Source organism: Capsicum annuum, chromosome 10, assembly GCF_002878395.1.
Source record: "Capsicum annuum cultivar UCD-10X-F1 chromosome 10, UCD10Xv1.1, whole genome shotgun sequence".
NCBI classification, from domain to species: Eukaryota; Viridiplantae; Streptophyta; class Magnoliopsida; order Solanales; family Solanaceae; genus Capsicum; species Capsicum annuum.
The window spans coordinates 134,917,547-134,936,953 of NC_061120.1; the positions used below are offsets into that span (position 1 = coordinate 134,917,547).

At 35.1% G+C, this 19,407-nt stretch overlaps 1 protein-coding gene across 1 annotated transcript; it reads right to left on the reverse strand.

Annotated features, from left to right (window-relative positions):
- Positions 1 to 4,656: 4,656 nt before the first annotated feature.
- On the reverse strand, positions 4,657 to 18,530 carry LOC107854067 (isocitrate dehydrogenase [NAD] regulatory subunit 1, mitochondrial). Its single transcript, XM_016699068.2, has 4 exons — positions 17,756 to 18,530; positions 6,119 to 6,358; positions 5,436 to 5,514; positions 4,657 to 5,219 (listed from the first exon to the last, which is right to left on the reverse strand). The coding sequence occupies exons 1-4, from the start codon at positions 18,269 to 18,271 to the stop codon at positions 4,945 to 4,947; spliced, it is 1,110 nt and encodes a 369-aa protein (XP_016554554.2). The 5' UTR covers positions 18,272 to 18,530; the 3' UTR covers positions 4,657 to 4,944.
- Positions 18,531 to 19,407: the final 877 nt, after the last annotated feature.

A 19,407-nucleotide genomic window follows, 5' to 3' on the forward strand; every position in this document is an offset into this window, starting at 1 on the left:
GTACCCTGAATGTAGTGGGATTGAATAACTAAAAATATTTCTATTTTACTAGAATGTTAATATTGTTATTCATAGTCGATCAACCAACACATCAACTTAAAATCAACTAGCATAGTAATAATAGACTATGCTAGCAGTATATAAAAAATTAAAAATGTATTCTATGATATTAACCTACATTGTATCATCTATGACAACACAATGCATATTCAAATTTTATGAAATAAAACAGTTTGATAAAAATAGATTCAATGCAGAATCCTAAGAATATTCATAAAATAAAAAATTATGTGTCATATCATTCAACTCTTTTGTTGCTCAAATAAAAAAGTCTTAAACTTTCACCATATTAGCATTCAAATGTCTTTTTCCTCATCATCACAAATGTTATCGTTGATGAAATCAACGATATCCATGACTAAATCATGGACATTTTCTTCTTCCTCCTCCTTTTTCTCTTCTTCTTTCTCCTTTTTTTCTCTTGTTCTGCCTCTTCTTTGTCTGCTTCTTCTTTTTCTTCTTTTTGTTCTTCATCTTTTTTTTTTTTTGGTTCTTCTTCTTTTTCTGCTGCTTCTTCATGTTCTTCATCATCTGTTTTGACTAATTCTCCTTCATTCTTATCATCTTCTTCTTCTTTCGCACCTTCTTCTTATCCTTTCTCAACTTCTGTTGCTTCTTTCTCAACTTCTTTTTCTTTCTCAGCTTCTTCTTCTTCACATGCTGTTTCTTTCTCAGCTTCTTCTTCTTTCTCACAATTCTCTTCTTCATCTGCTGCTACTTCTTTTTCAGTTTCTTCTTCACTCTTATCTTCTTCCATTTCTTCTTCTTCTTCTCTCCTGATTCTTCTTCATCATCCTTCTTTTTTTTTCTTCTGCCATAACAGTGGCTAACTCATCCATTTTATATTTTTTCTTTCCTCGTTTCTCTCCGCTTTGTTAAGTTCCACATGCATTGTATCATATTACAAAGTGTTTGTAAAATTTACAGGTAAAAATTAATTAACTAATCATTTATTAAATAAAGTTACCTCGTTCATGTTGTTGCTAATTTTTTTTCTTCAGTCTTTTTTTTTTGATATAGGCAATAATATTCAACATGACTTTCTCAGGCATAGCAACACGCTTTCAGCAAATTTTTCAAATGAGGAAAAACCTTGTAGATCCAAATCTATAATCAATAGAGTAATGAAAAAATGAATCATAGTCTATGACAGAGCATAAATAAAATAAAAATTTATGATAAACTGACTAAGGATTGATGATAGATATCATGAATGCCCAAGGAAATTCAAATAGAGCATAGGATGCCTCTGCTTCTCATCAAATACTTTTCTCTACTTCTTTAGATCAGTTTTCTTCTTTAGATAATCCATAGTCAGTTGAAATGTCTTTTTTTCCATGGATAAATCTCAAAGAAACTCAAAGAATCCACCATCCGAATCAGTTTTATGTCGACAACTTTCAAAGAATCCTTTGCAACTAACATGGTGTGCAAGAACTATAGTAAACAACACTTAAACTTTTGATCCTCGTTCAACTTATTCCCTCTAATCAACTGTAACAAGATGACTAATATAATATTTTTATTTTTCATCACCTTAAAGGAAAAATATTCCCCTTTCTCTAACACCTTCTTCAATTTTGATTCACTGAGGTATGATGAGCAGTTCAATCCCGTGATCAAACCAAACTAATTTAAGTCAAAACAAGTAGATTTATTATTCACACAAAACCACATCTCATGAAGCATCTTATCGTTCTTAACATGTTGCATTAAGAAATAATGGATCATCTATCCATTAAATTTGAGATATTGCAGCATGTTTCTTAAGTGTCCAAAATAGAACTGCTCAAATCTTTTCTTCAAATTTTGGTCAACAATAATTTGCTTAAATTCTCGATATGCAACCATCCTTGATCTGATCGATATCTTTATCAAAAAAGATTCAACCTCATCCATCAAAGTTCGAAGGTCATACTGCTCCATAAAAATATACCTTGAACAAAATGGAACGGACAAAGAATCATTATCCCCATCCTAAATATTTTTTTCACTATTATCACTACCGCTACACTCAGCAACATCATAACTAGACTTAGCGTTTATACCAGACTAATGACATATGTATCTCTCTCTTTTATGATCTTCAAATTTGATTTTGACTCTTCTGCTTCAATTCTTTTCCTTTTAGAGGCATTTTCAGCTGCCTCACTTCTTCTTTCTCTATTGCTAGAAGAACAATCAGACACGGTACCAACATTGCCTTTAACACCAACTCTAACTTTACCTACTTTTTAACATAATCTACACCTAAAAATAATTTAGGCATTGTCAATTCATAGAACAGAAGTCTATTAACAGAAACAGATAAATACTCAAATGAAAAAGCCAAAATAACTTAGAATTATCCCACTATTAAATAATTCAGTATACAAAAATATCAGAACTTAAAATGAATATTCCAAATCCAACAGCGTGATCAACAAAAAAATTTAGTCAAATATGCGAAATTAAAACTCAAGCATTGCTACGGAATCAAACTGATTAGTTATAAAATTTTCATACTTTCACTATTTAATCAATCATATTTGAAAAGAATTTCATATACCTAAAAATTTAACACAATCAAGGGCATTGTGAATTCATAGACCACAAGTCTACAAACAGAAACAGGTCAATATTTTATTTAAATAACCAAAATAACTAAGAATTATCCCACCATTCGACAATGCTATACACAAAGAATACCAGAACTGAAGCAAAATTTCTTAATAAAATTTTCAAAATCCAACAATGTGATCAACGAAAACTTTTGTCGAGACTGCGGAATCAAAACTCAACTATTAATACGGAATCAAACTAATTAGTTATAAATTTCTCATATTTTCACTATTTAATCAGTCATATATGAAAAAAATTTCTATACTAGGGCCCACTACAAAACGGAAAACAAAGAAAAATCGCTAAAATAGATTTAGAAATAATCAAAACTTGATTTTAACTCACCTTAGAACAAAAAATGGAGCCTTTTGAAGATGAAGAAAAAATAGAGTTTGCGAGTTCTTTCTTGTAAGTAGCAAGAAGAGGAGAAGTTGAGGCTGAGAGAGAAAACGGATTTAGTTTGATATTAAAAAAAGTGGAGCGAGTTAGTTGTAGTTTATTTAATCTAAAAATTACACAAATACACAACTTATGTTTTCAATATTACAAAAAATTCTAACTCCCTAAACATTTTACAAAAATCTCAACATATACACAGAATGTTATGTATATGTCGGCTATATTATGTATATTAATAGGAAAAGAGAGTAAAGTAATTAAAAAATGAGAGAGTGTAATTACTTTCAAAAGGATTGATATTTATGTTATTTATACTTATTTAATTCCACAAGTTTTTAAAATGTTGAAAAGGCCCATTGACCCACATATGAATCCCACTTTTTTTACTGTTTGGATCCTAATCCTAAAAATTAAATGAAAAAGACATTTAGCAACTATTTGACAAAATAAGTTTCAAAATGACCTCTATACCAATTCTTCCCATGTCACTTCATCAGGGAAAAAATTGTCAAGTAATGATCTCTACAAAGTATATTACTACTACTGATCAACCTACAGATCTTCTGAAGGCCTAAGCAGAGTGCAACATCATTACTTAACTTTCAAGCTAGGAACTCTCTTTTTTTTGGTGAAATAGGAACTCTCAATCTCTTCTCACTTCCTAGCTTAGGGGGGTATTGAAACAGGAAAAGATAAGCTAAAATAAAGTCAAGGGCAAAACTGTTAATACCTATCAGTAATATAACCAACTCTAGGAGTTAGTTGACCACCTTTCCGAAAAACAGTTAGGAACTAAGTAAGTTAATACATTATCTCTCTAATCCATTCACTATATATACATCTCATATGTGTAATCAAGTTATCAATAAAATCATATCTCTACTATACTTCATCTTCTTCAGTAAGCTTGTATCATGGTGTTCTTTGATCAAATATTCAACACGTACCAAACATACGTATTTGTTAGTCACAAATTATGCAAAACCTTCATTTATGACATCCAGTGCCATTATCAAATTTCATAATCCTACATACAGATACAGATAATTCTTACATAAAATTATCAATGTTAAAATAAAATAGATAATACATTATTCTAAAATCATAATACGTTAAAGTCTAATAAATGCTAAAACACACTACTATTCACCACAATTTGTCATATTATAATTAGTTAACAAAAAAACCGTCACTGGAAAAAAAAAAAAAAAAGAAGACAACGACAGTAACTACGAAAGTTTGGGGTCTTTTTTCAGACAAGTATTAAAATTTTTAAAAAGGACGACAGTATCTTGAGTCAAAAAAGTGCTCCAAAAGCAGATTTTGGGAAGATAGTTTTCATAATCTTCTTTAAACCAGATAAATTCTATGACCAAACAAATATTTTATTATTTTAATTTATTTATTTATTTTGAAAAAATGCTTTCAAAATCTATGGTCAAACATCCGCGAAGTGAATTATTCTTTTTACATGAATGAGTAGCTAAATGTAATATTTTTGAAATCGTGACCCAACATAATAATCCTCCTAATAGGCAGTCAAAGATGGGCGAGTAACAATTAGTAGCCAATTACGCAAACCAACCATACAAACTATTCGTAAGGAAGCCCGCATTAAGCTCAATAGTTGCTATCTCAAATTCATTCACCTTCATTACAAAGAACATTCTATAGGAAATAAAATGGCTATAAGCTTGTAAAATCCCGTTTCTTACTGTAATATTTCCACTTGGGACATTCACATTATTTTGTGGAATGTGCCACCTCGAAAAGGCCGCTGCACCAACGGAAGAACAGAACAATTGAAGTCATAACAAGGATGATGAATTAAAAACATGTAGCATGAATCATCTCAAGTACAGAAGTATGGGAGTTGTTTTGATATTACTTCAGATTTGCAATGACAGCATCCGTGACTTCTTGGGTGGTGCTAACTCCACCAAGATCTTTGGTCATGTATTTACCTTCGGCAATTACACGCTTTACTGAAGTTTCTAGTCTATCTGCAAATGAAGGAAACTGCAGATGTCTCAACATCATAGCTGATGAAAGAAACAAGGCAACTGGATTTGCCTTCTTTTGCTCAAGTATCTTCTCATTTCCTACATTTCCTGCTGAAGCACCTTGCTCAAACACAGCATGGTCAGCCCCGACGTTGCCTAAACCACAAGAAGCCAGTCTCTTCAGTCATATAATAAATATAGTCATTTAGACCTTCAAGCTATAAAAGAAGCTCAAAAGATGAATGATCATTTCATATCAAAATCGACCAGATAATCCTACAGAGTAGAGGGGATGGAATATGCAGGAAAAAATATTGAAACATATCCACATTAGTTAAGAGAGAACAAATTCTGACTGTCACTTATATGTACCTCCTGGCATAACACCTGTGCCTCCAGCAATACCAGCTGCTGTATTTGCTACCAGATTTCCGTAGAGATTAGGCGTGACCTGTTATATACAACTTCAAGTTCATATCCAGACTGAAACATTCAGTGACAAAGTAATATTAAAGAAAAACACACGCACTGAACAGTATACAGAAGTGGGTTCCTGCCATGCAGTATGGATAAGGATTACAAAATCCATTTTGTAAACTTCCTTACAGGTTAAATCCCAGCAAGACGAAAGTATCGTTTTGTTTCCCATTTCAGCAACCTAAAGTAAGAACTTCATCTTCATTTGCTGAAACTCTCAATCCTTAACCCATTCAAGAGACAGAAAAAGAAAAAGATAAATCTGCTAAAAGGTCAACCCAGCCATGTAGTTTTACTAGTCTTAACATTTGATACTTAATCTAGCAACCATAAGGGGTCCCTATACTCTTGACTTGTATGAGAAGCTTTTCAGCTCTCTATACCTACGCACCAATCTCCTCCCCCAACCCAAAAAAGACTTCCTTTTCCTCTAGATTAAATGAAATGGTCCAGATAGAGAAAAAATTGGGTACAATTGCATCATGCAGCAAAACTCACCATGTCAGCAATCAAACACCAACGAAAAAAGAAACCAATCAAGAACCAAAAAATAGATGACCAATTGGCAAAACTTGTACCATAACATCAAATTGCTCAGGCTTTGATACAAGTTGCATGCAACAGTTGTCCACAATGATCTCATTGTACTTGATCCCAGGGTATTTGCTTGCAACTTCTCGACAAGACTCTAAAAACAAACCATCTGCAAGCTTCATAATATTTGCTTTGTGCACAGCAGTCACTACCTTGCGATTGTTGAGGTATGCATATTCAAAGGCATATTTGGCAATTCGTTCTGAGCAAAACTTTGTCATTACCTAGAAAATTTGCATACCAAAGATAAAAATAATAAGAATCTGAAAGAAAGAAAACGTGAAGGACTCTTAAAAAGTTAAACTGGAGGCGCAAAATATAGTATAAAGAACTTGAGAAGAGTTCGTCCTGCCTTAGGGAAATGGTTAAAATCTATCCTAAAAAAGGAAAGAAACGAAGAGAAAATGGCCCATAATGTCCTTGCACTAAAAGCCCTGCAGGAATTAAAATAAAAGAGAGAGGAGGAAACTCGTGAGCACACATGAAAACAGACCACAGAATAAGTACTCTGCAACAAGATAACCCGTGATTGGAAAAGTGAAAAAATGTAACAAAATCTCCCAGCTTGGAAATTGAAACAGTGAGACAGAGAAAGTTTCTATGGAATATTGCAACAAGCAGATAATGAAGTTGACAATTAATATAGCCTCTAAAAGCTAGCATGAGCTAGGTTCTGATTTAATCAACACATTACTCATCAAAATAAGTGACCTAATCTACTTATAAGGAAAATCAAGTGATAGCAAAGAATGCTCACACCAGATCCCAGGTAAAAAACTTAGCAGTTGATTTGACATCAATATTAGATTCAGATGTTTAATTATACTGGCTGCCTTGCAAACCACTTAAAAAGCTGGATCTGTTATCTGGTTTAGATAAATATCATTTAGATAATCCTGAGGTTAACTTTTCATTACAACACAAACTATTTGGCACAGAACATCTCTGGCTGTGCTGCAAAGAATATGTTAGTCCTGTTAATGACAAGAAATGTAATATTTTCGGCCGTAACATAGAAATTTTGAAAAAAGGGGTGAAAAGTGAGAAAAGAAACTCTTGAATAATCACGGAGAAAGCCAAGCACTGAGGTTGTTCATACATTAAGGCACAAAATCAAGAAAGAAATGTGACAGAACTATACTTAGTAACAAATTGGACATCTGACAATGAACATAATTATACATGAGCAACTTATCTAAGAGGAGATTGGATACCTGATAACAACGAAAATTAGACATGAGCAACCTATCTAAAAAGAGATTGGCACATTACCAAAATAGGAAACACCAGCATTTTCCCCATACAATCATTTCAATACGAAGAAGTGCAACAAAGCCCCTTCAACTATTTAACTTGTAGCAACTTACTCTTTCAAATTTATAAGTATTTGTTTTCAAATGCCTCTTCAAAACATAACAAGTTTACATTTAGTTGGCTTCACGAAAACAATGAAGCTCAAGGACATAGACATTATCAGTTTTACCTCTTCTTGGCAATGGTTCAGGGTCCAGCATTCCAGCTTTTTCTAGGGCCTCCTCCTTCCTCCCAGCCATCCCATCCCCCCACCCCCACCCACCCCAAGACAGAATTAATGCTGCTGTTCGACTCTTCTTTTAAGAAAAAAGGGCAGTTGGGTGCACTAAAGCTCCCGCTATGTGCAGGTTCAGGGGAAGGGCCTGACCACAAGGGTCTATTTTATGCAGCCTACCTTCCATTCCATTTCTGGCAGAGGCTGTTTCGAAGGCTTGAGCATGTGACCTCCTCGTCAACATGGCAGAAACTTTACCGTTCGACCCATTTTTTATTACCTTAAAACAAAAAGCACACCCACGTGAATAAAAAGCTACTTCAACTACATTTTCACTTTTATCTCTTCTTGGCAATGGTTCAAAGTCCATTCCAGAAACCCACCTCTTAATATCAGCGTTTTCTAGGTTCTCTCCCCTCTCCCCCCCAAACCCAAAAGAAATAAAAATACACAGACACATCACAATACAGAATTAATATTCGACTCTTTTAAATCACCTTTAAAAAAAAATACATCCACGGGAAATAAAAAGTTATTTCCATTATCTTCCACACATCTACGGGCTTTGCTGATATAAAATGTTTAGTGTTAATTTGCAAGCTTTTTGATCCACTAGATTCACAGCAAACTAGCACTCAGAAAAGGAAGAAAGCATTTCATGAAGCAAGAAAGGGAAAGAAAGAAAACATGAGAAGCTGCTATTTTCTTTGTTTTCCCTTTAATTCTTAGAGTTATCTAACTTTCAAAATTTACTCATTCAAAGAAGCACATGACAAACTTTACCATCAACTTTCAAACAGAATTTAATCAGAGAGGGCCTTTTCATTGATGTTGATGATTGAATCTCTCCATGAATGGAAAAAGGGGTGCTTCCGACAGGTTGCTAACCATTCAACAGTTAAAGGGTTAAATAAGAAAAAAGTACTCCAATGTTCCAAATGTTTGACATCTTTTCATTCTTATACAACTTTCAACTATTAAGAATTCAAATCCATGACTTTTACCAGTTTCAAAAAAAGAAAAAAAAAATCAATGAACCTATTCAACTTTAAACGTTAGCCTGTAATTTCTCCATCATACTAACTTTTCAACCATTACTGAAATAGTTTCTTCCACTAAATACATCGCTCCCCAAACTTGGAATGATACTTTATTTTGGCACCTCATCTAGAGGCAATACATACTAAAACCTTAGTTGTCAAATGTGTTTATTTAATAGGCAATGCTGATATGGAATACGTGTGTTCTCCATTTCTTTTGAGTACGAAGTGTGACTAAGTTACAATGTATTCTTTTACAATTTTTACATGTGTAAAGTGGATAAAAAGAATCGTCATTAGAATAAGTATAAAAAGAAAAACACCAACTATTTCATTTTTTATCTTGGGTCAATAATCCAAGGAAATAGGAGATTAATGACAATGTTACACATCGTATTGAAGCGAGGTGGATGAAATGGAAGCTCACTCACACCAGGTGTCTTTTGTAATAAGAATGTGCCACCAAATCTTAAAGGTAAAATTTTATAAAGTGGTTGGTAGATCAGCTATGTTGTACGAGGCTAGCTGGACAATAGCTTGCATGCCCTGAAAATGAATGACAACAACAACATATCCAATATATTCCCACAAAGTGGTGTTTGGGGAGGGTAAGTATTGTATGGGGATGGTAAGTGTACGCAGTCCATTCCACTACCTTGGGTGTGATAGAGAGGTTGTTTCCAATGTCCAGAAAATGAGAGTAGCGAAAATGAGAATACTAAGATGGATGTATGAGCATACTAGGAGCGATATGATAGAAACAAATATATTTGGGACAAGGTGGAGCATCTTTCGTGGGGGACAAGATGATAGAAGCAAGGCTGAGATAGTTCCAGCACATAAAAAGAAAATGGACACATGCCCCAGTGAGAAATATGAAAGGTTGGTTATGGTGGGTCTGAAGGGAGGAATGGGTAAGTCGAATATGTATTGGGGAGAGGTAATTAGACAAAATACGACACATGAGCTTAGAATCTAGATATGAGGATGTGGAGGTTGATGATAAGGGTATAAGGTTAATAAGTAGTAGAGTGTAGTTTAGTTTTCCTTATCAATATTACTATTATTATTACACTCCTAATATCTTAATCTTTAATTTTTTTATTACATATTCCTTCCTTTGATTCGGTTTTCATATTGTGTGTTGTTACTGCTCTTTTCTCCATTATTTTCACCAAAGTTTCTTAATTGTTTTATTTCCTTTCAAACCAACATTAAAATGTTTTACTTGAGCCGAGGTCTATCTAAAATAACCTCTACCTTCACAAGACATAAGGTATGGGGTAAAGTCTGCCTATACACTACCCTCCCCATACACCACTTGTGGAATTATATTGGGTTTGTTGTAGTTGTTCATTTTTAATCTTCTTCTTCCTCATTTCTTCTCCTCTGCTATCCAAGCTATCCAAACACTGCATCCATGGCAGTGCTCTTCTTCTTTCGATTGTTGGCTATCTCTCTTTCACTTTTCTTTACGTCTAACAATAAATTTCATTTTTTCACTCCCTTAAAGTACACCATCACACCATCAGGGAAAGAACATTACATTTATACCACAGGACTCTACCTCTCATTCATCACCAAAGAGACCCATCATTGACTTCACGCCTTTATCTCGGTTGATATTTTTCCCAAACATGCTATCTGTTCAAAAAGAAAAACCAAGATAGGAATCTCTACTTCAATATAAGCCACATTTGAGAAACCACAATTTCATTGTTTTCTCTAGTTTTAAGAAACCACATTTGATTTTATATTTGTTTTTCTGATACCCTATAAACTCATTAAACTCTCTGTTAAAAGACAGTGGTTGGAACATGGAAATTTCAAAACAATGTCCGATAATTATTGCTCTGTTTTCTAAGCTAGTTGTTAGTCTTGCTTTAATAATGTCTGTTCAATTACTCAGCACAAATACCATAGTTATGGCTTGTTATTGTTGCTATTTGGTAGGTTGCTTGCTTGATAGTGATAGTTGTGTGGTTAATTTCATTTAAACTAGCATGTGTAAGATAAGAGATAAGGAAGGTGCTGGAATTTTTTAATAAAACTCTACCCTGCCCAGACCATACTTGCGGGATCACATTGAGTACTCTGTTGTTATTGCTTGTACTGAATGGTGGAAAATGGAGAAGAAGAGAAGGTTAAAAGAGAGGAGGAATATTTGGATGGCATATGGGATTGATAATAGGGAGAGGAGTAGACTTGTATATGGGTGGTATGGGCCTGGTAAGTGACCATGTACTTCTTGGCTCTCTCTCTCTGTCTTCAATTGTGGGCTTGTCCCCAAACCAAAAGTACTTGAGCTATCCGTGGGCGCACTGGATGAGCCCTGCCTTGTAAAGATACCCCCAAGCCTTTTCCCAAATCGAAACCATGCTTTTACATCTCATTTACAACCATAACAGATGTAGGAGACAATGATGAGATTTTCCTGGAGGATATGCTCAACAACCACTACCTCAAAATCTAAATAAACCAATGTCTCATCTGCATTGTTTCCCTCAATGAAGGGAATAGAAGTGTCTTTGTAGATGGACAGGTCCCCTTCACCGTGAACAATCACTTCCTGCTTGTCTTATTTAAATTTGATCATTTGATGCAATGTAGATGGGACTGCCTCAGCCCCATTGTCTTCCCAATAACATATTGTAAGTGGCATGATGTTCAACACTTGAAAATCTACAATAAAATAACCAGGACCTCTAGTCATCCCAGCTCTATCTCACCAATAGAATCTGTTTTCGCTCCATCAAAAGCTCTGACACATACATTGTTATGTCAGATCCTTCACGTACTAACATTTAGATTTTGCAAAGTAGACAGAGGACCAATGTTTACACCAAAGCCTCCATTAATCAAAAATCGGGTGATAAAGGCATACTCATATTTCACAGTAATACAAATGCCTTAGTTATGCCAGTACCATCCGAGAGGGAGATCTTGTTTACCTCAAAGATTCTCCCGGCAATTTTCTCTAATTGATTAACTAGACCTTACAAACTGACATGAAACTAGAACTTGAAACTAGAACTTAAACAGAGACGATGAAACTAAAAGACATAAGGAAACAAAAGTCCAATCATTAATAACTAGGCTTAAATATCCCAAGATCTCCTGGTTAAGGTCAAGACCTCAAATTGCCTGCTCACAGCAATTTTGGCCTCACATACCCAAATAAATATCTTGCAATAAGGTTGTAAGGTACTTAGCAAAGACAAGTACCCATGCACAAAATTTTTCACAGTTCAACTCTTGGTAATCCAAACCTATTAGAGTCGTGTGGTCAACCAAATGATGGACCCTCATTGAAGGGAATTAAAAGCTTGATCCATCCCTATATCTGCTGATCACGAGAGGCGACTATCTCCATTGCGCGTCGTCGCGCTAGCTATTCTCGTATTATCCCCCTTTCACGGATCCATTGGGATCTCTCCTAATCAAAATCTGTCTGAATTTTTTATCATACTCCTTCAATTGTCGTGACGAGTTCTGCAATCTAGTGCACCCCTAGTTGTTGCCAATTTAAGCTTTCCCGAACCATGGCTTCAATATGGGCCGATTTGGCTTTTTCTTCAGCAAATATTGCTCGTAGCTTAACAATTATTTCCCTAGTATTTTCACAGTCAGCATTTAAGGCTTCAATGGTGGACAATAGTTTCTTTCGGCCTCGAGCTCGATTGCCTTAATTCTCATCTAACCTCCATTTCTCTATCTACCGCACCTCTTACAAATCTTCTCGGTCTGACCCTAAGAAAGGCTGAGCAGCGAACCAAAGAAAGTATAAAGGGTCCACTTCTCCCTGATAACGATTTGCTACCATAGTACCCAAACTTAGAATCCGATTAAAGGGCAACTCGATGCACTAAAGTTCCAACTATGCGCAGGGTCTGGGGAAGGGCCCCACCACAAGGGTGTATTGTACGCAGCCTTATTACCTTGCATTTCTGTTTCCCGCTATAGAATCCGATTACTGCCCCAAATTTTCTAAACTTATGATTACAGACGTAGATCTTCTTCTGTTACTTCCCAAACAAAACCTTGCATGTCCTCAGTCATAGGCAAAACTTGTTTCTGACCTAGCTGACGTAAAACTCGAAGGGATGAATATAGCTAAAACCCTCTAAGGCCCATTAAAACAAGAAATTGGTGATATGAAATATATAGATCACCTCTCTTGACGAAAACCAATGGTGGTAGTTCAATGTAATCTGAGATACAGTCAACTGAAGAAGATGTTTTCTCTAAGCTAACACCCTTGGGCAAACCGCTTTTAGTTGCCTCACTATTTCGCCATTCTATTTGGATGACTCAAAATATAGCTAATCCACTCAGACTTGGAAGGTTGTCACATAGTGATGGCGGTATAGATGCTCTAAAAACCATATTTACAACAAGATGCTACAACCTTCAAAATAATCTTCACTGTTTACGCATTAGGTCAAAACGGTAGATATCGGCTAGATTCATTGGCAAGATAGTGCATTCTCTCTCTTCATCATAATAGTGACTATCCCTGACAACCGAATATCAATTTTTCCATCTCGTCTTGGAAAGACCATGGTTCCCAAGAATGCTACCATGAATGCTTCTTGCCTATGTTTATCCCAAGAAGTGAAATGTTCTCCATTTTAGAGTTTCTTCCCAAATTCCTCAAATATTTCCTTTTTTTTTTTCATTTCTCAAATACAAGAAATCCAAAGAAACCCACCCATTATCCAAGCATTCCATAAGAGGATGGTTGATGCGCATTTATGTCAACTAACATTCTTTAGAGCTAAAAGAGTTTTTTATGGAGACCCTTTCCTAACCCCATGAAACCACCAATCTCTTCCAAAGTGAGAGTTAACTCGAAGTCCTCGAAGCGGAAGACATTATTCGTAGAGTCCCAAAACAAAATTAATGTCTCAATTAAACCTCTATCAGGATTAAATCTCATAATATTTGTGGGGAATTTAAGACGTTTGAATATCTCAATCTACTTAGAAAATCCATGTAATTTCACCAAGCCAAGAGCATTGCTGTGGTTTTGTCCATGAACGTCAACTTCGAGGCTCATTAACCGTCCAATAGCCTCAACTCAGCCTTTTGTCACTCCTCATCGGCTTCATGTTTACCTAATCGAGAAAGAATTCAACATTAAAACCATGCTCGATTTAGTTGTCACAAAATCTACAACCCTCCAGAAAGGTTAAGGACACGTAGAGTTGCCAAAATTAAACTTTAAAAAAGCTCCATGTACACTTTAAGGGAAAAAAAAGGTTTCACAAGAGGAAAATTGGTCATATTTGCCAAACAACCCTCATTAATATGGAGGGATAGTCAAAATTATGATAAAGCAACAGAATAACGCCGTCCTGCCAATGATTCAAGTTGATACCTACCATGCCTCGACCGAATAAGGGAGCCGTGCAGATTATTTTGAGGACTGTAGCATCTTCTTGCAAATATGATTTCTAGAACATCTATACTGCCATCACTATGCAACAACCTTAAAATTTCAGTGGACGAACTATACTTTGAGTCACCCAAATAGGATGGAGAAACTAATGGAGCAACTAACAGGGTGTTTGCCAAGAGGCATTAAGGCTTGGGAAAAACATCTTCTTGAGTTGACTGCATCTCAGATTACATGAAACTACCATTAAGTTTTGTTAGAGGAGGTGATCTATTTATCTTCATATCGTCCATTACTTATGTTAATGGGTCTAAGCGGATTTCAGCGATATTCACCCCTTTGAGTTTTATGCCAATTAGGCCGAAAACAAGTTGTGGCCGACTAGCCGTGACTGAGGACATATGAGGTTTTGTGTGGGAAGTAACATAAGAATCTATATCAAAAATCAAAAGCTTGAAAAATTTAAGGCGGTAACTGAATTCTACATTCGGGTACAATCGTAGCAAATCATGATTGGGGAGAAATAGAGCCCTTATACTTCTTTTGATTTGATGCTCAGCCCCTTCCCCCCGGGTTAGGCCGAAAGAATCTGTAAAAAGTATAGGATAGATAAATAGAGGTTGAGATGAGAATTAAGCAACCCAGCTCGAGGTCGAACGAAACTATTTGTCCACTATTGAAGCCTTAAATACCAACTTGGAAAGAGCTAAGGAAATTAATGTTGAGCAACAAGCAGAATTTGCGAAAGAAAAAACAATTCGACACATACTGAAGTCATACTATAGGGAAAGGTTAAGTTGGAAACTAGGGGAGCACAGATTGCAGAACTTGCTACATCTCATCGACGACAATTGTAGGCGTATGATCTTCATGCAGATTTTGATCAGGAGAGATCCTAATGGATCCTTGAAAGAGGAATGCTACAAGAAAAGCAAAATTTAGCTTCGGCTCAAGAGTGATGCGAAATGGAGGTGGTCGTCTCCCATGATCAGCAAATTCAGAGATAGGATCAAGCTTTTAATTCCCTCTAAGCGAAGGTCCATCCTTTGGCCGACCGCACTACTCAAATGGGTTTGGATTACCAAAAGTTGAACCGTGAACAGTTTCTTGCACAGGTACCTATCTTTGCTAAGCACCTAACAACCTCATCGCAAGATATATATACTTGGGTGTAGGAGTTCATTTAAGATCGAAATCTCCATGAGAAGGCATGTTGAAGTCTTGACCTTAACCATGAGCTCATGGGATATTCAAGTCTAGTTATCAAAGATATGGGCCTTTGTTTCCTTATGTTGATGTCTTTCGGTTTAAGTCATTTGTCCTATTTTAAGTTCTAGTTTCATGTTAGCTATCAGTTTGTAAGGTTTATCTTACTGTGTTTTTTTTCTTCTTTCGTATCGGTATTTCAAAAATGGCATATGAGATGGTGCTTCCTATTTATTTTCATCTTTCTGTATATTTTATTATTTATTACTCTCTCTGTCCCAATTTATATGATGAAGGCCTCATTAGTATGTAATAGAAAAATCTATGTAAGCCACTCTTGATTGCATGGTATAAAGGACTTGGAAGAAGAGGGGAATGGAAAAGACGATAAAAAAGTAGAGTTGGAACAGCCACGTGTTATTTTTTCATTTGTTCTCTTGCCACTTCATGGCATTTATAGCCCCATTTGGCCACGCTTCTAAAATCACTTCATTTTAGAGACTATTTTTCAAAAAAGTACTTAAGTGAGAAGCAATTTGTATTTAGCTAGTAAATTTGAAAAATACTTTCGAACCGTTGTAACCCTGGCCAAGCTTTTAAAAAATGCTTCTAATATTTTCCCAGAAGTACAACAACAACAACAACAAACCCAGTGTATTCCCACTTAGTGGGGTCTGGGGGGGTAAGATGTACGCAGTCCATACCTCTACCTCTGATGAAGTAGAAAGGCTGTTTCCGAAAGACCCCCGGCTCAAGTCACGAGATATCACACAAACACATAGTACAGCACAGAAGCAGACGACATAACATAGATACGGCACCCATAAGGAATATAAAACAGAGTAAAGCAGGAATGCAGGAATATAAAGCAGAGGAAAGCACACATATTCGTAATAAACATGGAACACGGAACACGGAACATTGAATTTAAAGCACTTTTGGCCTTAGAGAAGCCAAGCCAAACAGGCTATTAAACTACATGTCATTAAATTTTTTGGACTAATTGTTCATTACGTGTTCAATAGACACTAGACACATTTGACAGCTTAAAGTGTCCAATAGATACGATCCCAAGATAAGGTGCCAATATGAAATATTACGCCAAGTTTGAGGATCGAATTATCAAAATCACCATACAAAATTTTACCCATTGTTTCCCTTGGTTACATCTTTACAAGTGTAAGAAAGTTGATCCAAGAAAAATGAAATGATCACAAGCAGCAAAGTTATGACTCTTAAGTTATTCAACAAACCAGGCAGGTTATATTCACAGCCGTTCTGACCGTGCAAAGTTATGACTCTCTAAGTTTCACAACCATCCCAGTGGTCAGAAAGTCTTGATTGAGCAACAATAGGTAATGGGGCCAGTTTGGATAGGCTGGAAAAAGTGGCTTTTAAAAAGTTCTTTAAAAGTGCTTTTGAAAGTGCTGAGCTTATTTTAAAAATAAACAGTTACTTGTTTGGATAAAAGTGCTAAAACTGAAAAAAAATTATTGATGTGTTTAGTAAACAAGTGCTTTTAAGCACTTTTTTTTGTCAAAATGTCTGAAATATCTTTAAAGCTGTTAACAATATATAGAGTTGATTAATAATGTTCAAAAAAAAATATAGAGAGTTGATTATTGTTAATTTTTATTTCTAGAATGATTCAAATTAAAATTAATATATATATATATATATATATATATATATATATATATATATATAATATTTTCATGAATGACTATTAATTTGTGCGCTAAAAAACCTTTTTTTGTTAAAAGAATTTAAATTATTAAGCAAAATATATATGTTACTAATCATTATAATTACATTAATAGATAAATAGTTGGTCACAAATGATACTATTTGTTTGATAAAAAGACTCTTAATTAGAAAATATATACTCATTGATTGAGTAACGACTATCACTATTAAAACATTGGCGAATACGAATGTTGCATCGTGAAATATAGATAGATTATTCACTAATCGTCCCTGAAGTTGTATATCTTCAATGAGTATTCTCCATATATTTTGGTTGGTGGATTATTTTTTTATTAGAGAAATTCATATGTTGTACAATAATAATTGTCCAAATTTAAAAGAAATTATTAAAGAAGGAGAATCAAATCACGTTGACCAGCATGACGTGAAATTCAGAATAAACAAGTAGTCCCTATCTGACAGAGAGGTTCTGTCCCAATTTATGTGGCACAAGTTAATTTCGAGAGTCAACTAGTTTAATTCTGACAGTAAATTTTGCAATCAAATCTTCAAGGTTTTTGAATCAAAATTTATATATTTAAAACTAAGTAGAATGTATCACAATAATTCATAATTCAAGATATTTAAAAAATATATTAACTTCATCAAAAAAAAGTATGAAAGAATTATGATCAAAGAAAGGCTTGTTTGAATCTCGGAATTGGGACGGAAGGGGTAGTAATAGAGTTGAAAGGAAGAGTACCTTCAGGCTCTCAACGACACCGGGAACAACCTCATGCTCCAGCCCCGAATATTCGCCCTCAGTATTCTCCCTAATGACAACAATATCAACATTCTCATGGCGAGTAGGAAGGCCTTTCAAATTAAAGCAATGAACGAGAGAAGCATAAAGATCAAGCTCTTTCCTAAGCTGAACATTGAGGGAACTAACACCACCACCCACGGGAGTCTTCAAACCTCCTTTTAAACAAACCTTATTCTTCCGGATCGAATCCATTACCTCCGGAGGCATACTCTTCATATCGCCATGAACATCGTAACGCTCGAAGTACACAGGAGCATGCATCGCCTCCATGACTTGTTCGACTGCACCAGTGACGAGAGGTCCGATCCCGTCACCAGGGATTAAGGTGACGGCACGTGGAGTGCCGTCACCGGGTCGAGGCATGTAGGTGACGGATCGGGTTGATGTTAAGGAATGGGCATGGGATGGGGAGTGAAGTAGGTGCTTGAGAAGGGGGAGGGTTCGCTTAGCCATTGATGGATCGATGGGTGCGTGGGTTGGGGTTTGGGGGGGCCGGGGAGGAGATTTGACTATTGGGACATGGAAATTAGGGATGGAGGTGTTTGAGGAACGGAAGAGGGGTGATGAAAATTGAAAAAAGGAATAAGAAAAAGGAAAAAGAAAAAGGAGAAGGCGGAAGTCTAATTACTGACGGCCCACGAAAGAGCAAGGGGAGGAAGGGAGTGGGACAATGTCAACTTGCCATTTTAACGTGACATAAAGAGCAAGGGGAGGAAGGGATGGTAAAATAACATAAATTTCAATCTTATTGAAATTATTTACACACTTTCTCACTTTTTTAATTACTTTAATTTCTCTCTCAATTTATATATATAACAAAGTCACATATACATAAAAACCTTTGTATATGACAAGATCAATATATACATAATAAGCCTGATTCATATAAATAACAAGACTGATGTATACATAATAAAGTCGATTCATATGTATAACAGGGCCGATATATACATAGAAAGCTATCTATATGTATTTTTAGAGAAAAATAGAATTTCTGTAATAGGTTTTGGAGAGATGATATTTTTGTAATAAGTGAAACTTAAGTTGTGGGTTTGTGTAATTTTCAGTTTTTTTTTTTTTTTGACAAGTAGGTTTAGTATGTGTTTGGCCATGAAAATTAAAATTTTATGAAAATTAAATTTCTTTTGAGTTGGAGTTGAAACAGGAATTGGAATTGTGTTTGGTCATGTGTTTTTGGAAATTATTTTTTTGACTTTTGGAAAGACTTTTTAAATATAATTTTATACCCTCAATTTTTAAAACTTGTTAAAATCACCCAACTTAATTAATTTACCTATAAGATACAACCAAAGTTGCCTTTATCGATGAAAATAGGAAGAAGTGGACAATGTGGTAGTTAGACATTTAACTTTAATTGTTGGATGAAATTAACAGGATATTTTTGTAAAAATACAAGAAATGGGGTCATTTGTAACAATAAATAAAGTCCAAATTGAAGTTGAAAACTTATTTTCACTTATTCAAAAACAATTTGGAATTGGATTTGGAATTCTCATGACCAAACACCCCAATTTTTACTAAAGTGAAATAATTTTTCAAAAAAACGAGTAAAAAAAAAAATTATGGCC